General features: G+C 58.4%; 1 protein-coding gene across 1 annotated transcript in view; it reads right to left on the bottom strand.

The window, feature by feature from the left end:
* The window catches only part of SRRM3 (serine/arginine repetitive matrix 3), a 55,671-nt gene that overhangs the window by 11,994 nt on the left and 20,148 nt on the right, over positions 1-23,529 (bottom strand). The window contains exons 2-11 of the mRNA XM_045074982.1: positions 22,829-23,078; positions 16,236-16,337; positions 7,152-7,280; positions 6,984-7,064; positions 6,507-6,536; positions 6,009-6,071; positions 5,854-5,889; positions 4,377-4,427; positions 3,781-3,885; positions 3,254-3,431 (exon numbers count right to left, since the gene is read on the bottom strand). Coding sequence (XP_044930917.1) covers positions 3,254-3,431; positions 3,781-3,885; positions 4,377-4,427; positions 5,854-5,889; positions 6,009-6,071; positions 6,507-6,536; positions 6,984-7,064; positions 7,152-7,280; positions 16,236-16,337; positions 22,829-23,061 — 1,008 coding nt within the window. The 5' untranslated portion in view covers positions 23,062-23,078. The remainder of the gene's footprint in view (positions 1-3,253; positions 3,432-3,780; positions 3,886-4,376; positions 4,428-5,853; positions 5,890-6,008; positions 6,072-6,506; positions 6,537-6,983; positions 7,065-7,151; positions 7,281-16,235; positions 16,338-22,828; positions 23,079-23,529) is intronic.

Below are 23,529 nucleotides of genomic sequence, written 5' to 3'. Positions count from 1 at the left end.
GGCCCAGTGCCAGGGAGCTGAGAGCTGGGCGTGTGCCATCGGCGTCTGGAAGGGTTCCACCTTCCACAGCCGGCGTCCACCTCCCGAATCCTCCTCTCCTTACTTAGGGTTCCCAGAGTGTGCTTTCCATTGACCACTCTCTCCACGTCTTGGCCGTGGCTGGTGGTCTTGAGGTAAGAGGGCTGGAGTCTCCTTTTGGGTCTACCTCTAAAAAGCTGTGTGACCTGAGCTGGCCACTTGACCTCTCTGGGCTCCAGGGAGCAGTCAATAGCAGAACCCAGAAATCCCTTTGGGGGTTTCTCCTTGGCCTGAGATAGAACAATACAGAAATATGCTGGGAGCCAGCACCCCACTGGCCTTGTTCTCTTGCCTGGGAGGGTCTGACTTTGAAGCCTTCACCTGAACTAAACTCTCTCGGGGGTGTACAGCTCCCTCATCTAGGATCTGAGGCCTGGCACAGAAGGTGCTCAGCAGCTTGGCCTTGTCATGCCCAGCCGTCTTATACTAGATGGAAGCATGGGCTCACTGCCCTGGGATGCTTCCCGGGTGATGGGACAAGGCTCTCTTCCTCCCTGGGTCTCCCAGCTTCCCTCCAAGGTTCCTTCTAGACAGGGACACGGTGGAATGGTCTGGACCCCTTCTGTTCATTCAAAAGCTGAGGCAGTTCCAACCTGTGCCCTGGGGTTGGGAAGAGAGGATTGGCAGCTGCTGCAGATTTGCCAGGAGCTGTTGGCCTGGGAGTCCCTTTTTAAGTTATCTTCCCTTTTAAATTCTGGTCACAAAGGAAAAAAGAATAAGGATATAGAGATATGTATACGATTAATGTTCGCTCGAGACTCAGAACCCATCTGCATTAGGAGAGGCTCCCACAGTGACACGCACAAAAGCGAAATTCTAGAACAACATAGAAGATAGGAAAACAAAAACCAAACCAAACCAGAGAGATCGTTTGCATTTCTGTACATTACCAAAGGAAACGAAAAGAAAGAAAATACAAATAAAAACAAAATACCAGGAAAAGTTACACAAACTTCCCCACCCTCTTCCCTTGCCAACTAAACAAGAAATGGAATCACAGTATTACCACGGTTCAAATGGGAGGCTAAAAAAACAAGCAAAAACATAGACGGGGTTAAAAATGGTGAGCTTTTCTTTCTTTCCTTTTTTTTTTTTTTTCGTTTGTTCTCTCTCTTTTTTTTTTTTTTTTTTTTTAAGGTAGCATCCAAGAATACCCCCGCTCCCCCCAAATAGCTGTCCCCGAAGACATTTTTGGTGAATGGCTAAGTCTAGGACCCCCCAACACCCCCGCCCCCATCTCACCTCCCCGGAGGTACAGGTGAGAGGCCTGGATGTCCTGAGGTCCCAGATCTCGCAGGGCCCAAGGGCAGGGAGAGGATTTGGGGAGCATGCTTCATGAAAGGGGTAACAAAGTGCTGCCTCCCAGGAAAGTCCCAGGGCAGTGCCCAAATGGAATCCCACTCTGGGAGGGAGTCAGGATTTGGGTGCTGTTGAGGTGGAGTCCTCCCCAAGGCTAGAGGCTAGGCCGTCTTCCTTGACTGCTCTCTCCTGGGGTCTGTGGAGACTGTTCTGTCTGTACAAACCCAGGGCCCGTGGTGGTCCATTGCTTAGGGAGGGATGGTACCAGAAGTGGGAAGAGCCCACTATTGGCCCTGGCTGCCTTCTGTGCTTTTCCAGGAGGATGGCAAGCTCTCATGAGAAGGTGTTTGGGACTCTGGCTCTGTGCCCTTAGTGGTGGGGGCCTAGGTACACCCTCTCCTGGATTTTCCCAGAAGGAGTCATTATCTCTGGGGCCTGTGGCACCAGTCCCTGTCCTGGTGTTCAGCTACCTCTGTGTGTCCTCTCCTACCGCGAAGGCAGATCCTGGGACGGGGATGTGATCTTCCCTATGTGATCCAGCCAGGTCCCTAGGAGCTCAGGAGCCTGGTACCCTGTCCAAGTGGGGGCAGTCTCAAAACAGGTAAAGTCCTTTAAATTTAACCTTGAGACCAAGAGCCTTTTGTCAGCTGCCTTTGGTTTTCCTCCCTAAGGCCTTGGGAGTAAGGGTGTTTGAGAAAAGAAAGGGAGTGAAGGAAACAGCCAAAAATCAAAATGAAACTGACCAACACGGACATGTTTGCTGCTGAGACCTGAGGTCTGGGGAGGGGCAGCCCCACCCTCCCTGCTGAGGCCTCTGGGGCAGTTTGGATCTGGTGGGGGGGAACCTGCAGGCCTGCTTACCCCAAGTCCCCCGTGCCCACCCCGAGCCACGCCCACACGGCCAGTACTGCAGCCCCTTCTCCCCAGGGGGGCTCTATCCCCAACTCAAGGAATTCCAGGATCCATAAACAGAACGGGATGTGGGCCTCCCTGGGGGCTCGGGAGAGCCCCACCCCCGACCCCAGCCCAGCCCAGCCACCTGAGAAAGGAGGAGAAGCCTGTCTGTTCTACCAGCCCCTACCATCACCACACTTGCTTGTGGGTCTCAAGGACCCTGTGCCCCTCCGCAAGATGGGTAGGGACGGTTTTTGAGTGGTGTTGGTGCGGCGTCTCCGAGGGAGCAATGGGTACTCTGGCAGGCGCCTTAGGAAGGACAGGACATGGGGACATGGGAACCTGCAGGGTTGAGACATCTGTCTGCGCGCGGGCAGTCCCTGGGAAAAGGACAGACTCTCCTTGCATCAGGGACTTTAGAAATGCAGCTCGGCGCCGGCTCAGGGACAGAGAAAGGGGAGGGCTCTCAGGGAGGGGGAGTGAGGCTGTGAGGGGGTTGAGGGAGGGGGGGGTGCTCAGAGAAGGGGAGAGGGCTTGGTGGGGAGAGGGAGACTCAGGGCCTCAGTGATGCCCAGGGGAGATCCTGTCTCTTGAATCCGGTTCCTGACTGCGACCCCTAGCATCGTCCACGCCCCTCCCACCCCAATATGCCTGTCGGGGAGGGAGGCAGGAGAGACCCTGGGTTCTCCTCAGCTGTGTTCCCAGCTGGCAGAGAGCCCCAGTGGTCAAGCCCCCTCTGGCCTTGCGTTTGCCAAGCTCAAGGGTGGCCCAAGCCTGCAGGGGCCCCCTCCCCGGACACTCTGGCTGGGTGGGCGCAACCACCAAGCATTCCAGGCCGCCCCCGGGCCAGGAGGGGGTCGCGGCGCCTTCCTCCCCGGTTACACGCTCACCGCGCCCGACCCGGCGGGGCCGCCCCCTCCTTCCCCAGGCGCGGCGCAGCCCGCACGGCGCGGGAACCCTCTGCAAAGCGAAGCGTACGTACATCTGGCGGGCTGTGCGCCGAGCCGGGGCGGCCCCCGTGCGCTCCGCTCCGCTGTCTGCTGCCGCCGTTCTGCTGGGGCGACCCCCATCCGCTGCCGCCAGACGGGGGGGGTGACCGGCTCCCGCTGGACCGCTGGCTGCCTGTCTTCCGCCCGTCATCTCGGTGCTTGGGGCTCAGCCTTGGGGAGGAGGGGAGACGGGGGGAGCCGGCGTGGGACGCCCCCTCTGCAAGTGGAACCGCTGCCCCTGCACGTAGGGCAGCCCCTCACCTGCTCTCTCCCTTGCATTTAGCGAACAAGGCCCGAGCCTGCATGTGGCCTTGATTTCCAGTTCAGGGTCTGGGGCATCTCTGGGCAGGCCTTGCCCGTTCACTGCCGGGTGAGGGGGCACCTGCTCACTCCTTGTAGGACCCTCCCGCCCCGGCACTGCTGTTCTGTCCACCATCCTCTTCCCCAGTCCCCTCTCCAGCCCTCCCGAGTGTTCAGTCTGAACCACCTCTGGAACTCCTTCCAGGGGCCCAGGACCTACCTGCTGGGCGATCTGGAATCGCTGTAACGGGAGGAGAGGGAGGGGCTCTGGGAGCTGCCGCTGCTGTGGCGATTGGACCTCCGACCTGGGGACTCCCCGTGTGGCCTGGGAGAGAAACCAGCCAGTACCTAAGTTCTGCCTGACCTCCCCAAGGGGGACCCCACCCCCTTTAGTCTCCTACAGAGATAGCCCCCCTAGTCCAGATGGGTCATTGGTGGGAATTAGGAAAATTAGGATAGGTCTTGGGGACCTCACTGACCCCTCAGCCGGTGCTCTTGTGACTAGGGTGGAGGGATGTGGGGCATAACAAGGGCAGAGCTTGAAAGAACCCTGGACTGGGAGGCAGGAGGCCTGGGTTCCACTTCCCAGCCTGCCGCTGATTCGCAGGGGCTCTTAGCTTCCTGTCTGGGTCTGAAATTTTCCATCTGGGCAGCGGGGACCAAATGGACCTACAAGGACCCAATTATGTGATTCTAGAAGGGGGAAGGGGGAGGAGCTAGAGAACGGGGAAGGGGGAGGGGCTAGAGAACGGGGAAGGGGGAGGGGCTAGAGAACGGGGAAGGGGGAGGGGCTAGAGAACCGGGAAGGGTTCTCACCTCTTCCTCTCTTTGTTCTTCTCTTTTCTTTTGCTCTTGGGGCTTCGAGATCTGTAGGAAGCAGAGGCAAGGTGACTGCTCAGCCTGAGCCTAGCAGGGGGGCAGGAGGAGGACTGTGCCTTGGTCTGGATCTGAGATCTGTTCTTGTCCGGGACCTGAGTCCCCACCTCCAGCCCTGCTGGCCTGCACTTGCTCATCCCACCCCACTGCTTTGCTCATCCAGCTCTCCGGGGGGAGGCCCCACAGTCCTTCTCCTTCTATCTTTGACAAAAGGATTGGAAAGCTTCCTAGTAGGTGTCTGAGGTCTCACTCCGCCCCTGGTCCCTGTGGGCCCTCAACCCCACCCTCCTTGATACCACCAGATTCCAGCTGGATCCTTCTAGCCCTGCACAGATGCCTTCTTCTGACCAAATATCCAGGGGATGCTAAGAAACAACAGGATATGTTTTTCACAGGAGCTGGGCGGGCGGGAGGCAGGCCCAGGAGGCCAAAGATGTCAGTTCCAGAACTCATGTTGCCTGCTTTGGGCCTCATTCTCCCCATCTGGAGCTGGTCTAGCCCTAGGTCACCTCTAGGTCCTTCGCAGGACCCATGGGAGCTGGCCAGAGGATCTGTGTAGACGGATGGTGACCACTAGGGGGCAGTAGCGGGGTGGTCCACAGTGGCTTCCAAGAAGAGGGGAGGAAAGGAAGTGGGGAATGGGAAACTGGGGAAACTGGAAGGTCAGGATCAGATGTTTGTTTAGGCTCCTGCCCCACCTGGCAAGTGGCCATGGGCAAAGTCCCACTGCAAGAGTGAGACTGGGGTCTCTGACCCTCTGCAGGGCCACTGGGAGGGGCCCTGTCTCTCATGTGGGCCCTGGGGATGTGGTGGTCCTACATCTTCCTTCCGTCCATGCTGAGTTTTCTACCCCCCCCCCACCCAAGGGCTCTTGACTTTCATCCCCTCCCCCAGTCCATCCTGAAGGAGTCACTGTCCTGCTCAGAGCCCCATGCTGGCTCCCAGCCCTGTCTGTTAGGAGGCCACCTCCTTGGCCTGGCAGTCAGGCCTTTTGGGGCTGGCACCTGTCTCCCAGACACCACGGCTAGCCACAGCCTGCCGACCGATCTCCTACCCACTGAGCTTTCCTTCTGTACGGGTGCCCTTCCCTGCAAATTTGGGATCCTGATGCTTCTCCCTTCCTGACACCTCTATGGAAACACCCCTTGGATAACAGACCTGCTGTGTTGTCTGGAAAATTCTTAGGACCCCCGAGTCAAGGCTGACTCACGGGACCAGCAAGTGTTGCAAACAGTTGGCCTCCACCCTCCTCCCCCTCCCCCTCCCCTGCTTGGCTCTGGGAAGCAGTCCCAGGAGGGGGGAGGAGGGAGCAGGGCAAGACCCTCCCCACCCTCCTCCCATCATTGCACCCCCTGGGTTTCGGTCCCTGCAGGGCGGCACTAGCCTCTGTCCACATCCTCAGCCGGGCATTGCTCACCTGTGTCGTCTCTTCCTCCGGGACCCGGAATCAGACCTGGAGGGCCACAGAAGAGTTCTCTTGAGCTTGTCTGGGGTGGCTCGGGGACACAAATCTGCACAGCCACAGCCCTGGGCACGCAGAGGGGAAAGGAGGCCCCGGGGGAGGGAAGGTACCTGTCTCTGCGGTGCTTCTTCACACTTTTCTTCTTCTTGCGCAGGGGTGAGGAGCTGCCACAGCTGCGGACACAAGGAGGGGGAGGTGCTCTAGTGAAATGCTGCCTGGGAGGGGAGGGGCGGGGGTGGCTGGACGTGGCTGGAAAGTCAGGGCGCCTGGGGCATCTAGCTGAAGCCTGCTGCCTGTTGTACAAAATGAACTGGGGCCCCGAGGGTCCATCAGGGTCCCTAAGGGTGGGTGACAGAACTGCCTGTGTTGTCCCCTAGCCACGCTTCCGCCACCTTGGCATCGTAAGTGAGGGCTGTTTCACACCCAAGTGTCAGAGGCTCCAGTGGTGGGATTTCTGGCCTCCGGGGGGGAAAGCTAGCACGCGGGCAGTTTCCCGGGTCCAAGCCCTGCTGTGGCAGGCCTCCTGTCTCTGGGGGATGGCCTTGGAGTCTTGCCCACCCAGACATCCCCACCCCTGCCGCCAGCCCCTGCGGGCCTTTATCACTGACCTGCACTCGGAGTCCAGTCTCCTCTTTTTGCTGAGGGCCAGGGAGAGAAAAGGACAGACAGACAGACAGTTGGGGCTCCAGACGTTTGCCAGGGTCTCATGAGGGGCAGGTGAGGAGGACATACAGAGGGGGAACCACAGATGTGACCCAGCTGACCCTTCCTCCCCAGGCCACTCACACTTGGTGAGGGGAGGGAGTGCAGGACGGCTGGTGACCCAGGGGTCACTGTGTCCAGTGGGGGGGGGGCGTTGGGTGAGTGCCAATGAGGGGACTCGGTGAGGGGAGGGGGCTAGGTGCAGGGGTGGAGCCCCGCCAGTGAGGGGCTTGTAAGGGGGCGGGATTCAGTAAAGGCAGAGGGGCTCCGCAAGGGTCAGGGCTCCCCAATGCAGCGTCGGGTCTCCTGCCCACAGAGGGGTGGGCGCCCCGGGGACCACCCCCCTCCCGCCCCCGCCCGCCCCCGCCCCGCGGCGCTCTCACCGGCTTCGTCGGTGGCCGCCTTTCTTTTTCTTCTTCTTCTTGGGAGGGGGCGACGCGGAGCTGCTGGACCAGTGCTTGGTTCTGGGGAAGAGGAGGAGGAGGGGTGAGGGAGGAGGGGCGGCCCCCGGCCCCACCCCCCCGCCGCCCCCTCCCGCGGGGGGCGCTGACCTGTACCCCCGGTGCCCGCGGTAGCAGGCGGCCGGGCAGTCGCAGTCCACGGGGCCGTCGTCCTCGTCCAAGGGCGCGTACTCCAGGCCCGGTTCCGCGCCCTCGAGCAGCCGCGGGGTCTCCGCCACGCTGCCGGCGACAGGGACGCTCACCACCCGCGTTTGGGGGCCGGGCCTTCCGCCTGCCACTTTACCCCCACGCAGCGCCCCCGGGACCTGGTCCCCCACAAGGTCGGCGGGGTGCGGCCCCGTCCCCTAGAGGGTCAGGCGGGGATCTGGATGACCCAAAGGGCTGCCTCCAGGGAAGACACCCCCCGCCCCCCCGCCCCCCCCTCACAGGTGCCCTCCCGCCCCAGTCGTCCTCGCCCCTTCTGTGTTCTCACGGCTCAGCGAGGCCCTCCGCTCACCCAGCCCCTCAGTCCCATCCACGGTGCTCCTCTGCCCCGCCCACCTTTCACACACCGAGCCCCTTTCACCGCCCCTGAGCCCCACCGTCCTACCCTTGGCCCCCTGCCCCTAGCTCTGCCCACTCCCCCTCCGCAGCCCCCCTTGCCCTCGTGAGCTCCCAGAGAGCCCCTTCCCATCTTCTAACGCCCCCTCTCTGGTGTCAGCCTTTCCCTAACCCGGGCTCCCGGGCCAAGTCCCTTTCCTCCCCCACCCCCACCCCCCACCCCCGCCCCGCCTCTCCCTCCACCCACCCCCAACACCCTGTCCCCAGCCCCCGCTGCCGCTCTGAAATATTCACGGCCTGTCCTCGCCCTCGTCTGTCTCTGCGGCCTCTCGAGGCCCGGCTGCTCTTCTCCCGCAGCCTGGCCGTCATCCATCACTGTCCGGCGGCGGCAGCGCGGGCCCCAGGCCTTCGCCGCCGCCTCCGAGGCTCCCCATCCATCTTGCGGAGCCCTCCCAGGGACCGCTGCGGCCCGTCCCCGCTGCCGGCTGGGGGGGGGGCAGCCCCCTCTGCCACAGATGTTTGCTCGCTGGGACACCTGGCGCGCGGGGAAGCTCCCTTACTAAAGGCAGCGGGGGGGGGGGGGGGGGGGGTCCCCACCAGTTCATGAGCTCCGGAGCTGCACAGGAGCCCTCCTTGCCGGGGGGGGGGTGGGGGGGGGGGGGGGGGGGGGGGGGGGGGGGGGGGGGTGGGGGGGGGGGGCGGCGGCAGAGTCCCTGTGTGACTTGGTACCTGTCCTGCCCCCTCTCGGAGCCTCTTCTCCAGGATGACTATGATGAGTTTGTTGTGGGCTGCTGGGCTTCGCTGCGCTATCCAGTACTGTACAAGCTCATTTTTTTTTTTAATTGAACAGGCCCAGACAGGCCCTCTAAAGGCCCACCTCCAGGGCAAGGGCTCCAAGGGGGTGGGGGCCTCCCCACGTGCCATCCTTCCTTCCAGGGTGGTTCAGACAGTGCCCCTCCCGGATGGAGGCTCATCCCTGGTTCATCTCATCCCCTATCCTCACTCCTGTGTGTCCTTTGGCCAGGCTCAGGCTTTCCCTGGCCAGAGGAGGGCAGGCCCGCAGGGGCAGAGCTTTAGGGCTATGACATGAGCTTTTCCATTCACAGACAGCTCTCTACCCAGGCATGACCATGCACACCTCATTGTAGCTCCACAAGCAGGAAACGAATATCCCTGCTAAGGAGAGAGGATTAAGTGAGATTCTGTCTGGAAGGTCCTGCCCACGACAGTAGTCCCATGCATGGTCGCCACTGATAGACGGAGGGACCTCTGGTAGACACTAAGTCACCTCCTCTTCCAGGAGGGGGACACAAGAAAGGAAGACAGAGCAAGGGAGGCAGACCACAGCGATGAGGTGGAAGAATTTCCAGGGACACACGTCCAGGAGAGCACCCATGAATCTGCTCTTTAAAGAACTGATTTTGTATTAAAAAAAAAAAAAAGAAAAAGAAAAAGAATTGGGCGGGGGTTGGGGTGGGGGCTGGGTGGCTCAGTTGGTTAAGCGTCTGACTCTGGATTTCAGCTCAGGTCATGACCTTGGGGTGGTGAGATGGAGCTCCAGGTCAGGCTCCGTGCTGGGCATGGAGACTGCTTGAGATTTTCTCTCTCTCCCTCTCCATCTGTCCCTTCTTCTGCTCTCTCTCTCTCTTTTTTTTTTTAAAGATTTTATTTATTTATTTGACAGAGAGAAATCACAAGTAGATGGAGAGGCAGGCAGAGAGAGAGAGGGGGAAGCAGGCTCCCTGCTGAGCAGAGAGCCCAATGCGGGGACTCGATCCCAGGACCCTGAGATCATGACCTGAGCCGAAGGCAGCATCTTAACCCACTTAGCCACCCAGGCGCCCTCTGCTCTCTCTCTTTAAAAACAAATAACAAACAAACAAACACCTCCCCCCCAAAAGAAGGTAAGCCAAATATGACAGTTAGCTAGCCTTGGGGCCAATATCAAGAATGCCATATGATTTCTTTTTTAAAATATTTTATTTATTTATTTGAGAGAGAGAGAGGGAGAGAGATTACAAGCAGGCAGAGAGGCAGGCAGAGAGAGAGGAGGAAGCAGGCTCCCCACAGAGCAGAGAGCCTGATGCGGAACTTGATCCCAGAACCCTGGGACCATGACCTGAGCTGAAGGCAGAGGCTTAACCCACTGAGCCCCCCAGGCACCCAAGAATGCCCTTTAACTCCTACACACAAACCTGGTCTGGCAACCTGAGGGCACACAGGTAGGATGGGAGATTTTTCTGGGGTGGTGGAGGAGGGGGTCATGTCACCTTCCCTATCCCCACAGAGCCATATGTCCCCCCATCCCTCAGTTCAGATCTCTCTGCTTTTGCCCGCATTGCTCTCTCTGAAGCCAGCGGCTTCCTCCTTCCTGTTCCTAAAATCTCCAGCTCCTCGGTCTGTCCAGCCCCCCTGCCAGCCCCAGCCCTGTCACCCCCACACAGCCCTCAGCCACACAGATGCCTGACACATAAAACACAGTCTTTAGCAAAACTTAAGGGCACCCCAAACATCGTGTGGGTGAGCTGATGGCTGGAGGGAGCCTCCGTTTATCTCGACACAAACGTGATGAAGGGTATTTACAAAATAGAATAGCTCTGTTTGGTCACTGCCTTCCGCAGGGATCCTCTGCTGCCTGTAACATCCAAACTCCTCTTCCCCGAGCTGTGTCCTCCTGCTCTGCTGCCCGCATCCCTACAGACATTTTTCTTTCTCTGGCCTAGGGATAGAGCTTCTGCCTCCTCCCTCCCTGGGATCCTCTCAAGAGGCCTTTCTCACTCTCTGGTCCTTTCTGAGAGGTTTACTCGGGGTCTTGTCTGCTGGGAGCCTTGAAAGACAAGCGTAGAGCATGCGTAGCGGGCTCAGGGAGAGAGGCACAAGGTCTCAGAACCTTCTGGTAAGACTTGCCCTGCATAATCCAAGGGTATAAATAAATGGGCCTAGGCCATGGCCTCTCTTGCTGACTTTGTGCAGCTGGTATCAGGACATCTGTTTTGTAGGCTCTCCCAAGGCTAGGACCCTGGGTTCTCCTAGTCTGCCCCTCCTGCATGATAATGTCACTAACAATGATGTTCTCTAACGTTTCCATGCCTCCCCATGGTCCACAAATCCCAATCCGAGCTACTACCTGGTTGAGAGAAATCGCCCTCCCCTCCCGCTTTACAGATGAATCAACTGAGGCCCAGAGAAGGAAAGGAACATTCCCTACAGTTTTGGAACCTTTAAGTAAAGAACATAAGTTCACTTAGGCAGTCGGCTCTGAGAAATCACGTGCAAACAGACAGACCTTGGCTTTCCCGGCTGGCCTTCGCTGCAGAAGTCCGCTCAGCTACGGCCTCTCTACTTTAGAGACACGGTCGTAGGCGGATGCACTGAATTCCAGACTAGTTCGGCACTTCCTGCTCTTAACCTCGTGTTTGTTAGCTTGCCAAAGCCTCACCACGTCTGTGGACTAGGCAGGGGAGGCCTTCCTCCCTCGTGGCAGAAGACACCAAGCCCCACGGAGCGGGCCAGAGCCAGCCCCACGGTCAGGGGTCTCCTGCAGAGGGACCAAGCGTGGATGGGGGTTCCGCACCGCACAGGATACCTGTCGGACTGGCCGCCCTGGGCAAGGCCCTGCCTGGGTAAAGACTGCCCATCACGTGCCCTTCTCATGCCAGCCATTTCTCCGATGGACTGGTTCCGTCTGCCATTAGCCGGGCGCAGAGTGGCCAGCTGACAGATGAATGAGTCCAGACAGAGACGGGGAGGACTTCAAGCAAAGGGTCTGCCCTCTCTGCTCATTCTCCCAGCAGCCAGCGAGCCAGACCTGCCTGGGGCCTAGGCGGGTGGACAGGGAGGGAGCAGCGGCAGGAACCAGGGATGAGTCAGGCCTGGGGCCTCTCCTCTGGCTCCTCACAGCACCCCGGGGCCTATGGCTATTACCACGATTACTAACTAACCTGTCACTAACAGGTTATAATACTAATGCAGGTGTTAGGGACTAGCCCAAGCACCTGACGTGTGTTTATCTCATTTAGTCATTTAATGCACAGAACAGGTCTGTGACATGGGTACCATCGTTAATATTCCCATTTTATGGATAAAATAATGAGGTCCAGAGACGTGGCTGGATGCAGAAAATTAGATACACAGGGAAAAAACAACAACAACAACAAACCCAAAACACTGGAATCTGCTCACTGTGTGAGGGAGTAGCTTATGAATATTGTTTTCCATAAACCCTCTCCCTCCCAAGCATTTTGTCCTGTTACGTAACTATGAAAGCAATTATTCTTAAAGGTTGTCTATCAGAGCGAGGGAGGGAAAAATAAAAACGGACCGATAGCCACTAGAAGAACTGACAGCACTAGAAGTAAGAAAGCATTGTGTGGATTCCAAGGTGGAGAAGGTTTTACTTTTATCCTGAGAATATTAGGAAAGTGGTTGTTAGATGCAGGCCGGGCGCATGGGGTGAATGTGAACCGAGGGCAGAAGGGGCCAGGAGGAGCAAAGGCTTGGACAGGAGGGCGTGCAGGAGGGACCTGGGATCTGCCAGCAGGTCGGGCTGCTGCTGTGTGAGGCTGGGAGTGGGGCGCCAGGCTGGGCTGAGAGTGCGGACAGCCTCTAGTGCTGGGCCTCCCGAGTCCAGCCTTGGCTGTGTGGATGGGGACGGAGGAGCCACAGAGGGTTTCTGCAGCAAAACAGGCTCCCCAGGTAGACCAGTGTCCAAGGACAAAGGTGAGTTCTCCCTCATGGTCTCTGGGACTTCCTCTCTCTCACCTTGCTTCCCGATTAGCGGGCCAGCTGCCCCATGATCTCCCTGCCGGGTTCCCCTTCTGATTCCTCTTCCCAAGAAGAAAGCCCCCAGATACCAGTCTGACCACATCACACCTCTCAGAAACCTTCCACTGGCTCCCATCACCTATGGAGTGGATGTCCCGTATCCAGTGTGGAGACTAGACCCAAGGGGGTCTGTCTCAAGAGACTGTCACTCAGACCAGCCCATTACCTTAAGGAAAAAAGATCCCTGGGGACAAAAAGCTTTAGGAGTGACTCGGCCCCTTTGAGACTCTTTTCTTGAGTTGGAGGTGCCATAATGGGTGAAAATCAGACTTCCCTCCCCACTTCCTCTCAGTGTGGTGACCCTTCTGCTGGCCCTGGCCTTGTCACCTCACTCTAAGAGGCCATGTGATTTCTCCAGGTCTCAAAAGGCTGGTGTATGAGGGGCTGGGGTCCCAGGGGCAGGAAGCCAGAGGCATGAGGACAGGGATGGCTGGGTGGTCCACTGTGTAAATAAAGAAGTTGGGGCGCCTGGGTGGCTCAGTGGGTTAAGGCCTCTGCCTTCGGCTCAGATCATGATCCCAGGGTCCTGGGATTGAGCCTCGTGTTGGGCTCTGTGCTGAGCAGAGAGCTTGCTTCCCTTCCTCTCTCTCTGCCTGCCTCTTTACCTACTTGTGATCTCTGTCTGTCAAATAAATAAATAAGATCTTTAAAAAAAAATAAAGAAGTGAAGGCCCAGAGAAGTCAAGGACCTGCCCACGTCACACAGCTGGGGTGTGGCGGAGCTGGGATCCAGGGCCCAGGGGGTTCACACTGAGCTTAGAGGTTACACAGGGGAGGTGTCCGGTGCCAGAGCCCACACTCACCCTCCAGTACCCCAGACTCTGAGGTAGGAAGTGAGGCCTGCTCAGAGGCCAGCTCGGCAGGAAGGCAAGGACCAATCTGTCACCAGCTCCCTATCACCTCTCTGCCTTGGGCCTTGGGTTCAGCACGGCAAACAGCTAGCGCCCCCCGCCCCCTCCAGCCTTCAAGGATTCCAGTCAGCCATCAGACTCCTTGGCTTGCTGTAGTCACCAGAGTGCTATTTTCACACTGTTGGGGCTGTCTGAGCTAAGAGAAGCCTCTGGCCCCGTCTCTTTCCCCATGTAGAGGAGGAAACAGACTTCAGGGGGAATCAGGCAGGCTGCACTGTTCTAGGCCCCAAGGAGATAGCAGTAAACAAACCTATAAAGATCTCATCTTCAATGTATTTGAACACAGGAGTGGGTCCCAGGACCCAGCCAAGGCTACGTTCTCCTCTGTCTCCAGAACAGGAGTCCTCCCTGACCCCCGAGTCTTCCGGACACTGCCCCTTCCAAGGGACCCTTCCCGACTGAACACCCTAGCCCGCCTCTCTCTTCCCCCACTGAGCACACACAGGCCTGAGGGCTAAGGGGTACCAGGGGCCACGCTGTTGTCTCTTCTGGTCAGGAGTTACTGCTAATTCCTGGTTTCAGGCTGCAGAGGGTGGGGGTGGCCTCACCTGCCCCCCTCTTTCTCCCTACTCCTAGCCCCAGCACAGGGGGAGGTTCGCAGCACAGACCCTCAAGCACATTTCTGCTGATGATGGACACTCTGGCAGATTTCCCAGCCCATCCCCTGTTCTTAAATGCATCAATCCTTCATCTAAAGGAAGACGAGATCAAGACGACTGGAGAAGACTGGAGAGTCACCCGCTCATAGGAGGCAGTCCTAGCTAGCACAGAGATGAGGTCCCCCGCCAGGGAGTGGAGGGAAGGGCCCAACATCTGGGATGGGGGCAGCAGCAGGAGACACAGAGAGAGCCCCCCGGGGGAGGAGGGGGACACAGAGATGCATCCTGGAAGCCAAGGGAAAAGGAAGCTTCCAGAAGGGGAAGCCCAGGGATGGCACCTGCCAGAGAGAGGCCAGGTCTGCAGAGAGAGGCACAGGCCAGGAGGAGTAGGGCTCTGGTGGCCACGGGGTAAGCGGGTCACAATGATAGTGTGGAAACCCACCATGGCTCCGTGGCCTAAGGAAGTGGAAGCGATGTGTGCCACATGCTCTACGGAAATCCAGCTGAGAAAGGAGAAAACAAGGTAGGGTGGTGGTGGAGGAAGAAGCGGAGTTGAGGAAGGCTGGGAATTTCATTAAAAGGAAGGAGCCCAGGGGTGCCTGGGTGGCTCAGTGGGTTAAAGCCTCTGCCTTTGGCTCAGGTCATGATCTCAGGGGCCTGGGATCGAGCCCCACATCGGGCTCTCTGCTCGGCGGGGAGCCTGCTTCCTCCTCTCTCTCTGCCTGCCTCTCTGCCTGCTTGTGATCTCTGTCTGTCAAATAAATAACTAAAATCTTAAAAAAAAAAAAAGTTAATGAAATACAAAAGTCTTAGTTTAAAAAAAAAAAAAAAAGGGAGGAGCCCAGGAGAGGGGAGAATGGCAGGGTTGTTGCCGGAAGGGCCGAGGAAAGTCCACATGGGCCTCCCGCCCTCACACTGTGTGGAAAAGCATGACCTTCCAGAAAAGCTCTCGGCTGATTTGAGGGGGCACAGGTCAGAAAGCCAGGACCTCTTGGTTTGGAGGAGGATCTGGTTGTCGGGAGCTCTGGGGAGGGGAGGGAGGCCTGGCCCTGCTCCTGGGGTGGGGGGCATCACCGAAGGGAGGGCACAGGAGTGGCCGAGGGTGCTGTGAGTTTGGGGTGGCCGGAGAGAGGGACCTCATCGCCTCTGAGGCTGGCTCCCTCAGATCACCCGCGAGCCCTCCACGAGCCTTCGGCTGCTCTGGCCATGTTTGCTCCTACCCATCCCCGAGCCGGAGAGGTGAGGTTTAGGTGAGGTAAGGTGACACTCCCCCTCAGCTGCCAGAAGGAAGAAGAAAGGGCTTCTCCGCTGCCCACCCAGGTCCGTCTACACCCGCAATGCCGCCTGTCCTTACGACAACAGCTGCGGGAAAATCTCCCAAAAGCTGCTGTCCTTTTCATTGGTGTGACATAAGGTGACAGGGATTTAGGGCCTCAGCAAGATGCCTGCTCCCCAAGTTAGTCCCACCGCGGAGGAAATGCCAGGAGCGTTTACCTCGCCTGAGTCCGGGTGGGGGCTCCCAGGCTTAGCAAGGGGAAGGTCCGCTGGGTGGATTCCATGATGCTCTCTCTGTGCCCACTGCCTGCCGGATATGGGGCTCGGGCAGCCATTCCCTGACCCCCGCCCCCGGGCCTGGACAGGCCGCCTCAATCCTCCTACAGCAGCCTGCTGCATTCTCGTCTGGCTTCAGGTGGTTCCCAGTTCTCTGACACGAGACAAACCTGCTTCCCCATCACTTCCCTGTTTGATGCCCAGGGGCACGCCGTACACTCCTCCTGGCCCTTGACAGGTGCCAGAGGGGACCCCAGCAGAGACCTTGCTCTCGTTACCCATGAGACTTTGGCCACGCGAGCAATGGCATTTGGTGGGTTGGTTCCTACTTTCCAGAAGCCATGTTTCCTCTGGGGCCCATTTTACAGGTGGTAATAGTTGGGGAAGACGGACTGGCCTGGGGCCACACTGTCAACCAGCGGCACTCCCCTGGGGTCAGAGTATTTCTAGGTTTCCCTGATTTATAGCGCAGGATCCGCAAGTTGGGCTCTGGGCTGCTTCTCTCACTGCTGAGCCATAGATAGAACCCAGAGCATCAGCGGAGCTCTGGGGGATGCCGGGGTCCCAGTGGTCCCTGATTTCTGTCCGGGCCAGACGGGAGCTTCCGGTAGATGGGTTGCACGCCCTCTCCTCCACCTTGCATTCCCGCCCCGGCCCCCAGAGGGAGCTTGGAAAGGCCCTTCTGGCACCCCATTGCTGCCTGAACTCACATTCTCCCTTGCCCCGCTCCCAGGCAGGGGAGCACTCACATGTGGCCCCCAGGTCGGTCCTCCCTGGCGAGCATTCCCTCCTTCTCCATCAGCATCTGCCGGAAAGTCCTGACCTTCTGCCGGGTCTCCTCCTCTGAGTACCTGTAGGGGCACAGGGACAGTGAGGGCTGCTTTCTTGGCTTTCCTTCCCCGCCTGCCTGCCCCCGCCCCCCCCATCACCGGTGAACCTTCCAGCTTGCAAGGACCTTTCCGAGGTCCCAGCACCAAGCAAGGGTTTCAGCGCTGGGGACGCTCAAGCCCTACCCATCTGGCACCACACCAGACAACCCACCAGCCAAACAAACAAGCAACGACTAGCCGAACAACCAAATGGACTAAAGGAGCTGTTGTTCCTAGAGGTGGGGAGACGGTTCAGCGGAGGCCATGCCCTTCCTCCCTGGCATCCTCCACTCCCACGGCAGCCCGCACTCCCACAGCCAGACTACAGGCGCTCTCTGGGGACATATTAAGGGAGAAATGAAGATCCAGGCCTTGTCTGCTTTCCTAGCCTCGAGGACATCTGATCCTCACAATGGCCTTGGGAAGGCCTCAAGATCATCCCGACCTCTGCATGAGCATGGCTGCCTAGTGGCTTGTCCCAGATCCCAGAGCTAGACCCACGGCTTCCTCGTCTGGCGCGGGAGGTGGGGGAAGTCTGGTCTGGAATGAATGCCCTGACTTCTCTGTTCCCTTCCCCCTTACTCACCTAAGCCCGGGCTCAGGCTAGGGACCAAAGTCCAGAAGGACCAGCCCTGCTTCCATGCCCCGGGGTCCATCACGACCCTCTCCTCCTGCACAGCTCTGGAGGGCTTCTCAGCTCCTCTGGAATGTCCCCTTCCAGCCTGTGTCCGCACTGCCCGGGGGGGCAGGCTTGTGGGGGAAATCTTTGCTCACCCAGCCCCTTGCCCTGTGCCTGGCACATAGCAGGCGTCTGTTCCTGAATGAATCTCAGGGTCTTTAACCCCTCCCCCCGCTTCCTGGGTTACAGGTCATTATCCCAGATGGAAAATTCGGCGGCAAAATACAAACGGGTTCCCTTCCTGTCTCCGTTCACCATCCTCTGTCCACACAGCAGGCCCAGGCCTCCGCGTGGAGCTTCTATGGAAACGGCCGGGTGCTGTCCTTCAGGGACCCCACGGCTGCCCCTCCTCAACTCCTCCCACCTTCCCTCCCCTTCTCCGACCCGCATTTGGGATTGGCCCAGGCCTTTTGGGAGAGCAATTTGGCAAGTCCTTGCAAAATCCTTAAAAAAGGAGCGCATCTTTTGACTCATAAAATTAACTTGCAGGTTTACCCTGTGGAAATAGTCATGGCCCAAGCACAAAGGCGTGACTCATGGGATGTTTACAGCAGGACGGACACCCCCCCCCCACCAGGTTAGGTGCCCACGTTTGCGTTTCCATAGCAACCTGTACCTCCAGGGGCCGGCAGGTGGCTCACAAGCTAGTCTACCTGTGACTGACTCCTCTGTATCCTGCGCAGGCCTGGGAGATCCCTGAGGGCAGGGGTCTTGTCTGTCTGGATTGCCATCGTGTCCCCAGCATCAGACATCTTGTCTGCCAAACGTGGGGTCCACATTTTTTTTTTTTAGACAGACGAGTGGCTGGTGATGGAGACGCATCAAACCGTTCGCAGGTTGGATGTTCCTTTTGGACATCCAACAGGGATGGTGGCTGCGTGGCTGGAGGGGAGGGATCTGGAGGCCAGGAGGCTGGCCCTGGGCTACTGCAGGGGTCTGTGCAATCGGAGGGAGAGAGTGGCCATGAGGATGCAGGGGAGAAGCGGACAACAATCTATCAAGGACGCAGGATGACTGGGGTCTGGGGACCGGCTGGAGATGTCAGGGCCTGCATGAGAAGCATAAGCTGCTTCTTAGCCACATATCGCCTGACCCCAGCTGAGGTCTGTCCCTCCGCAGGTTCAAGCACCTGTGATGTGGCCCACCATCGGGAGGATTAAGTCCTGCCTCCCTGGGGCAGGGGCCCCTCTCTTCCAAGCCTGGGTCTTAGATCATTCACATCCACCCCAGTCCCTGTTAGCCTCAGACCTGCGTTTGGTTGGAGGTGCCTTGGCCTTGCTCGTTGGGCAGTGCTCAGCTGGGCTGTCCTGGTGCCCAGGAAGAAGGGGTGGTGGCGCGTTCTGAGCAGTGGAGGCACGGAGGAGCTCCTCCCCGCCCCCCTCGGGAGACCAGCTTGTCATTGGCACTGGCATAGAGACAAATAGTAGTGGCCCTTTGGTACTGCCCAGCCCCTGACTCACAGGGCTCTGGGAGGGAGAGACAGGCTGGCTGGGCCGTTAGGCACGGGGCCCTGGGCCCGGAGGGGTTGGGGAGGAGATGGTCCAAGAACGAGGCTGGGCCAGATCCTCAGTTGAATGGGAGGAGCTTCAGGCCAGGGTCAATTTCCCCAGACTCCTGGGATCTGTGGAGGCTGGGAGGTAGGAGTAGAAGTCAGGGTTTCATTGATACGCGGAGCAGAACACATACAGGGACTGAGGGCTGAGCTCACAGCTGGTAGGTCCAAGGCAAGCTCACAGACTCCAGCATGTGTCATTGGGAGGCCGGAAGGGCTGGGCTGAATGGACGTGGAGGCATGAGGAGGACCCCTCTATGTCTCGGGACATCTTGCTGGGAGAAGCTGGGGACCCAGGGCTGGGCAAGGAGGTCTCAGGTACAACCACTACCTCCAAGTCTCCTGCTCCTTCAAGCCTCTTGAGGTCAACCCTCAGCTGGGGCCACGTTGGACAGCGATTAAGGGAAGAGGCCGAGAGCCAGGCTGTCCTATTTTTGAGTCCTGGCAACCCCCACTTCCTAGCTCTGTGACCTTGGACGAGTCCATACACCTCTCTTAGCCTCAGCCTCTACATCTGTGAAATGGGATAGTAGCTTGTCTTTCATGGCTGTCGTAAGGACTGCGGGAAATGATGCTTACAAAGCACTTTGTGCAGTGTGGGGGGGGCACGTAGTAGCTGCTCAATAAATAGTAACGACCAAGGACTATTTGTCTCAGAGCAGGAGGGACAGAGGGTCTCATGGTCCTAGGCCCCCTGCCTTTTTCCATGCCACACCCCTGCCAGGTCAGCATCATCCCAGGTTGGGAATCACCTGGGCCTCTTCTCCATGTTCTCCTCGAGGCAAGGGCCGAGATAGGAAGCTGGTGCCCAAACTGTCTACTCCTTGTGGGGGCAGCGGCACCTGCCAACTTAAGGCCATGCAGGGGTCTAGCGGCCATGCCAAAGTCTCAGACTAAAAGTCAAAGGCTTGGCCAGGGAACGAACTGGGGACAGGGAGGACGGCGACACCCGTCTCAGTGTCCCCACCCCCTTGCTCCAGCCCTCAGGCTCTCTTGTCTCCCCTCCACTCTAGGGACCACAAGGGAGGGACAGGCCAAATTCGTTGTTGCTCCCTGGACCACCCTCTGAGGTTGGAGTGTGGTTAAGGAGACACTGCATTTTCAAGGAGGTCCCCAGAGTACAAAATGTGTCATTCTGCCTGTCTCTGCCCAGACCTGGATGTTCCTGCAGAGTCACTTTCTCCGCCACTACTTGGTTCTTCCCCCGCAGCTCTGAGGCGGTGGGTGGCCTTCCTCTTCCCATTTGACAGATGAGGAAACAGAATAGGGAGAAGGGAAGCTTCCAGGCTCCAAGGCCCGGGGCAGAGCCATGCTCTGTGCACCCCGGGAGTCCTCAAAGGAAGGGGCATAGGTGGGTGTGTGTGTGGCGGGGAGTTGGGGCTGGGGTGGGTGGGAGCAGCACCCCACACAGGCCTGGGGCTCCGGCCCTAGCCTTCCGGGGAGTACAGGCCGCCCTCGGAGGCTGCCGGGAAGGCGACTCCCAGACGGCATCAATCACCAGTGAATTAGCCGGCCATCCATCAGTATTAGGGAAGGGATTGCTTTTTAATGGGGCCGAAGAATGTGTGTTCCTGTGACTAGTGGGAATATTTGTCAAATGCCTGAGAACCTGGTAAATAAGCTCGCATGCAGTGTTTGTGGAAATGGATATTAATGACCGGATGTCATGACAAGCGAGGGTGCCCAGGGCTGGTGGAACACCTTCCCGGGACTGGCCGGAGGTGGGGGAGCCCCAAACATCTCTAACTCGCAGGACTCTCGGAACGGCTCCCTATTTCCTAGGCCAGGAGCTGCGGCTTGCTCATGCCTGGACTGTGGGCTTCCAGAGCAGTTGTGCTGCTAAGGGTTGGGAGTGGCGGGGCTGGTGACTTGAGAGCTAGCTTTCCGGGGGACTCCTGTCTAAGGACCACCTGGAGTGAGGGCTTGGGTGGGAGAAAGGGCCCTGACTGGAGACCTAGTGGGTGCCTCCCAGAGAGGCATGGGTCCTCGAGGCTAGGGGGCCAGCATCAAAGACATGGCCAATGCCATCCCCTTCTGCCTGAGGCTGTCCGAATCTGAGAATGACCCTCTTGTATGCAGAGAGGGGCTGGGGGCTCCTGGAGGAGAAGGAGATTCAGCGGGGGAAGGGGGCGGGGCTTGAGTAGGGGAGGAGTGCCATGAGAGCGGGCCTTCGGAGTTCCCTGAGAGGATGGGGCTTTGCAAGCGGGAGGGAGGGGGCTCAGGAAGGTGGTGGGGCTCCAGGAGGACAAGGGGGGCAGTTTCCGAGAATATAGTATAGAAGGCTGGCCCTCTTCTGGCCTAGGCAGCCCTCCTGTTCCCTGACCGTGCCCACCTGTTCACAATCCCTTCAAGGCCTGAGTCTCCCAACTTAGCAGGATTTGTAGGTTGAATTAAGGTCCTCAGCTTCTCCTCTTCCCACCCCCTACTTGACCCTGTCCCTAATGGATCTCATTTCTTCTGTCCATATCCACGGCTCATCAAATGGGGTTTCATTGCCAGCTGGGAGCCTCCTTGCCTTCCGCCTTCAGCTGCCTTCCATCCTTTTATCGCTGTCTGTGGGGACCCTCCCCAACCCCACCTGGTCCCCAGCTGGAGATGGAAACCAAGTCTACGTGCCCCAGGGGCCCTGCTTGGCCGATGTCCCCTGAGGACCCTGGATCCAGGCCCAGCCTTGGCTCTGCTTGCAGCCAATGACTGTCTCTGAACCTCGGTGTCATGCTGGGCTCTCTGGTGATGGTGAGCCATGTCTTGGCTGCCTCTTGGAGAGCAGGAGGCCTGGATGCACAAAGAAGTGGTTTGGAAGCACTTTGGGGACACAGGCGTCTGCCGCCATGTGGCTTCGGGGCCCCAATGCACTGGGCATTTCTGATTTCTCAGTTCACGGACAGTTCAAAACTGATGGGTGAGGGGCGCCTGGGTGGCTCAGTGGGTTGGGCCTCTACCTTCGGCTCAAGTCATGATCCCAGGGGCCTGGGATCGAGTCCCGCATAGGGCTCTCTGCTCAGCAGGGAGCCTGCTTCTCCTCATCTCTCTCTCTGTCTGTCTCTCTGCCTATTTGTGATCTCTCTCTCTGTCAAATAAATAAATAAAATCTTAAAAAAAAAAAAAACTAATGGGTGAGCCCTGCTCCCCGCTTTGACTCCCTTGGCAGCCAGTTCACTAGTTTCAAAATACTCAGGGAAGATGCAAAATGGAACGTTGGGACCACCGGCTTTCTTGGAGCTGCACAAAAGGGAACAGCTTAATTCTGTTTCTTTGCCTCCAGCTCCACGTAGTAGGCTTGTCCTGTCTCCACTGGACTTTTGAGGCAAGTCCCTAAAAAGAACCTTACTGACTGATCAATGCACAAGCTCTGACGAACTCCTACTCATCCTTCAAGGTCCATTCAAATTTCTTTTCTCAGAGTCTCTCCTCTGAGCTCCTGAAGCACTTGACCCTCTCCTGTCCTGTCCCAGAACCATGATTCTAATCTATTTTATGGTGGAGCTGGTTGTAAACATGCTTGTTTCTCTTCTGAGATGGGGAGGGAGTGTGGGGGCGGGTGAGGGATGGTCTTTGAGGAAGTGACTCCAGTCTGGCTCTGGGGCCCAACATTGCCCAGCACAGTGACCGGCACCCTTGCGTGTCCCTGTGACTGGTTCTGAACTGCACAGGTAAAACGGAAGCTTCCAGATGTGGCTGCTGGCTGGGACTTCTCTGCTGAAACCACAGACAGCCTCCACGGGACCCCTACCCCCACCCCCAGTCAGGGCCCACTGTGCTCTTGTGCCTGGCTGCAGCACCTGCTTGCCAGAGTCCGGGAAGCTCGACAGAGCCATTTTAGGTATAAATTTTTTAAAAAAATTATTTTTATTAATATACGCTCTCTCTGATAGAGCCATTTTAGAGAAGCGCAAACTGAGACCTAGACTTGTCATGGATGTTTCATTACTTCTCTCCGCACTCCCCCTCCCCATCCCTCCCGGGGACTGAATGTTTCTGGAAGACATGGACTGGGTCTCGCTGGCGTCAGTGAATCTGAGCGTAGCTCAGAGCTCGCCCTAGAGCAGGCGTTCAAGACAGCTTATTGGCTGAATGAACTAATAAACTAATGTAGTTCCTCTGGCTTGGCAAGGGCCCCACCCCGACCCCGCCTGACTGCAGGGTTTCGAGCCCCTCCCGCCCCGCCCGGCCCCGGCCGGCCCCGCCCCGCCCCGCCCACCCAGCCCCGCCCCCGCCCCGCCCCGCCCCCAGCCCGCTCACCCCTGCTCCTCCATCATCTCCTGCAGCTCCATGCACTTGAGCTCCACGCGCCGCTTGCGCTCGTGGTCCAGGATCTCGCGGTGCGCGCGCTTCACCAGGCCCGGCTCGGCGGCGCGCAACTCCTCCTCCGTCCGCGGCCAGGCCCCCGAGGAGGCGCCGGGCTGCGGGAAGCCGTTCGCCGCGTCCGGTGGGGAGGGCATGCTGGCCGCCCCGTTGTTGACTGTGGAGGACATCGCGGCTGGCCTCGGCCCTGCGAGACAGACACCAGGCGGTGGTCACTTCTCGGCCACCTGCTAAGCTCCTGTGCGCGCGGGTTAATCCTGGAGATTTAAAGGCCCACTCATGGCTCTAATCCGCTTCCCCTCATGCTGCGGAAGGCCGGGGGCGGATGTCAGGTTAGCACCTTTGGGTCACACCTCAGGGCATTGGCGGAGGGGGGTGGATATTGGACACCAGGCTTTCCCATCTGCAAAGTGGGTGGATGCTGGACCAGAAGGCCTCCAAGGGCCGCGAGCTTAGAATAGTCCTCTCCAGGGACCTAGTAACCACCCAGGCAATGCATTCTTCCTTGTATCAGTTCCTGGGTCCCTGCTTGCACACCTGCTTGTAACTTGCCCCAGGCAACTACATCGGTCTCTGGGAAAATTTATTGTCTTTTTTTTTTTTTTGAGTTTATTTATTTAAGTAATCTATACCCAAGG

This window comes from Mustela putorius, unplaced genomic scaffold, assembly GCF_011764305.1.
Source record: "Mustela putorius furo isolate JIRA1106 unplaced genomic scaffold, ASM1176430v1.1 tig00000139_pilon_pilon_pilon, whole genome shotgun sequence".
Taxonomy (NCBI): Eukaryota; Metazoa; Chordata; class Mammalia; order Carnivora; family Mustelidae; genus Mustela; species Mustela putorius.
The sequence above is the reverse complement of the archived record's forward strand: the minus strand, read 5'-3'. Positions and strand labels throughout refer to the sequence as shown.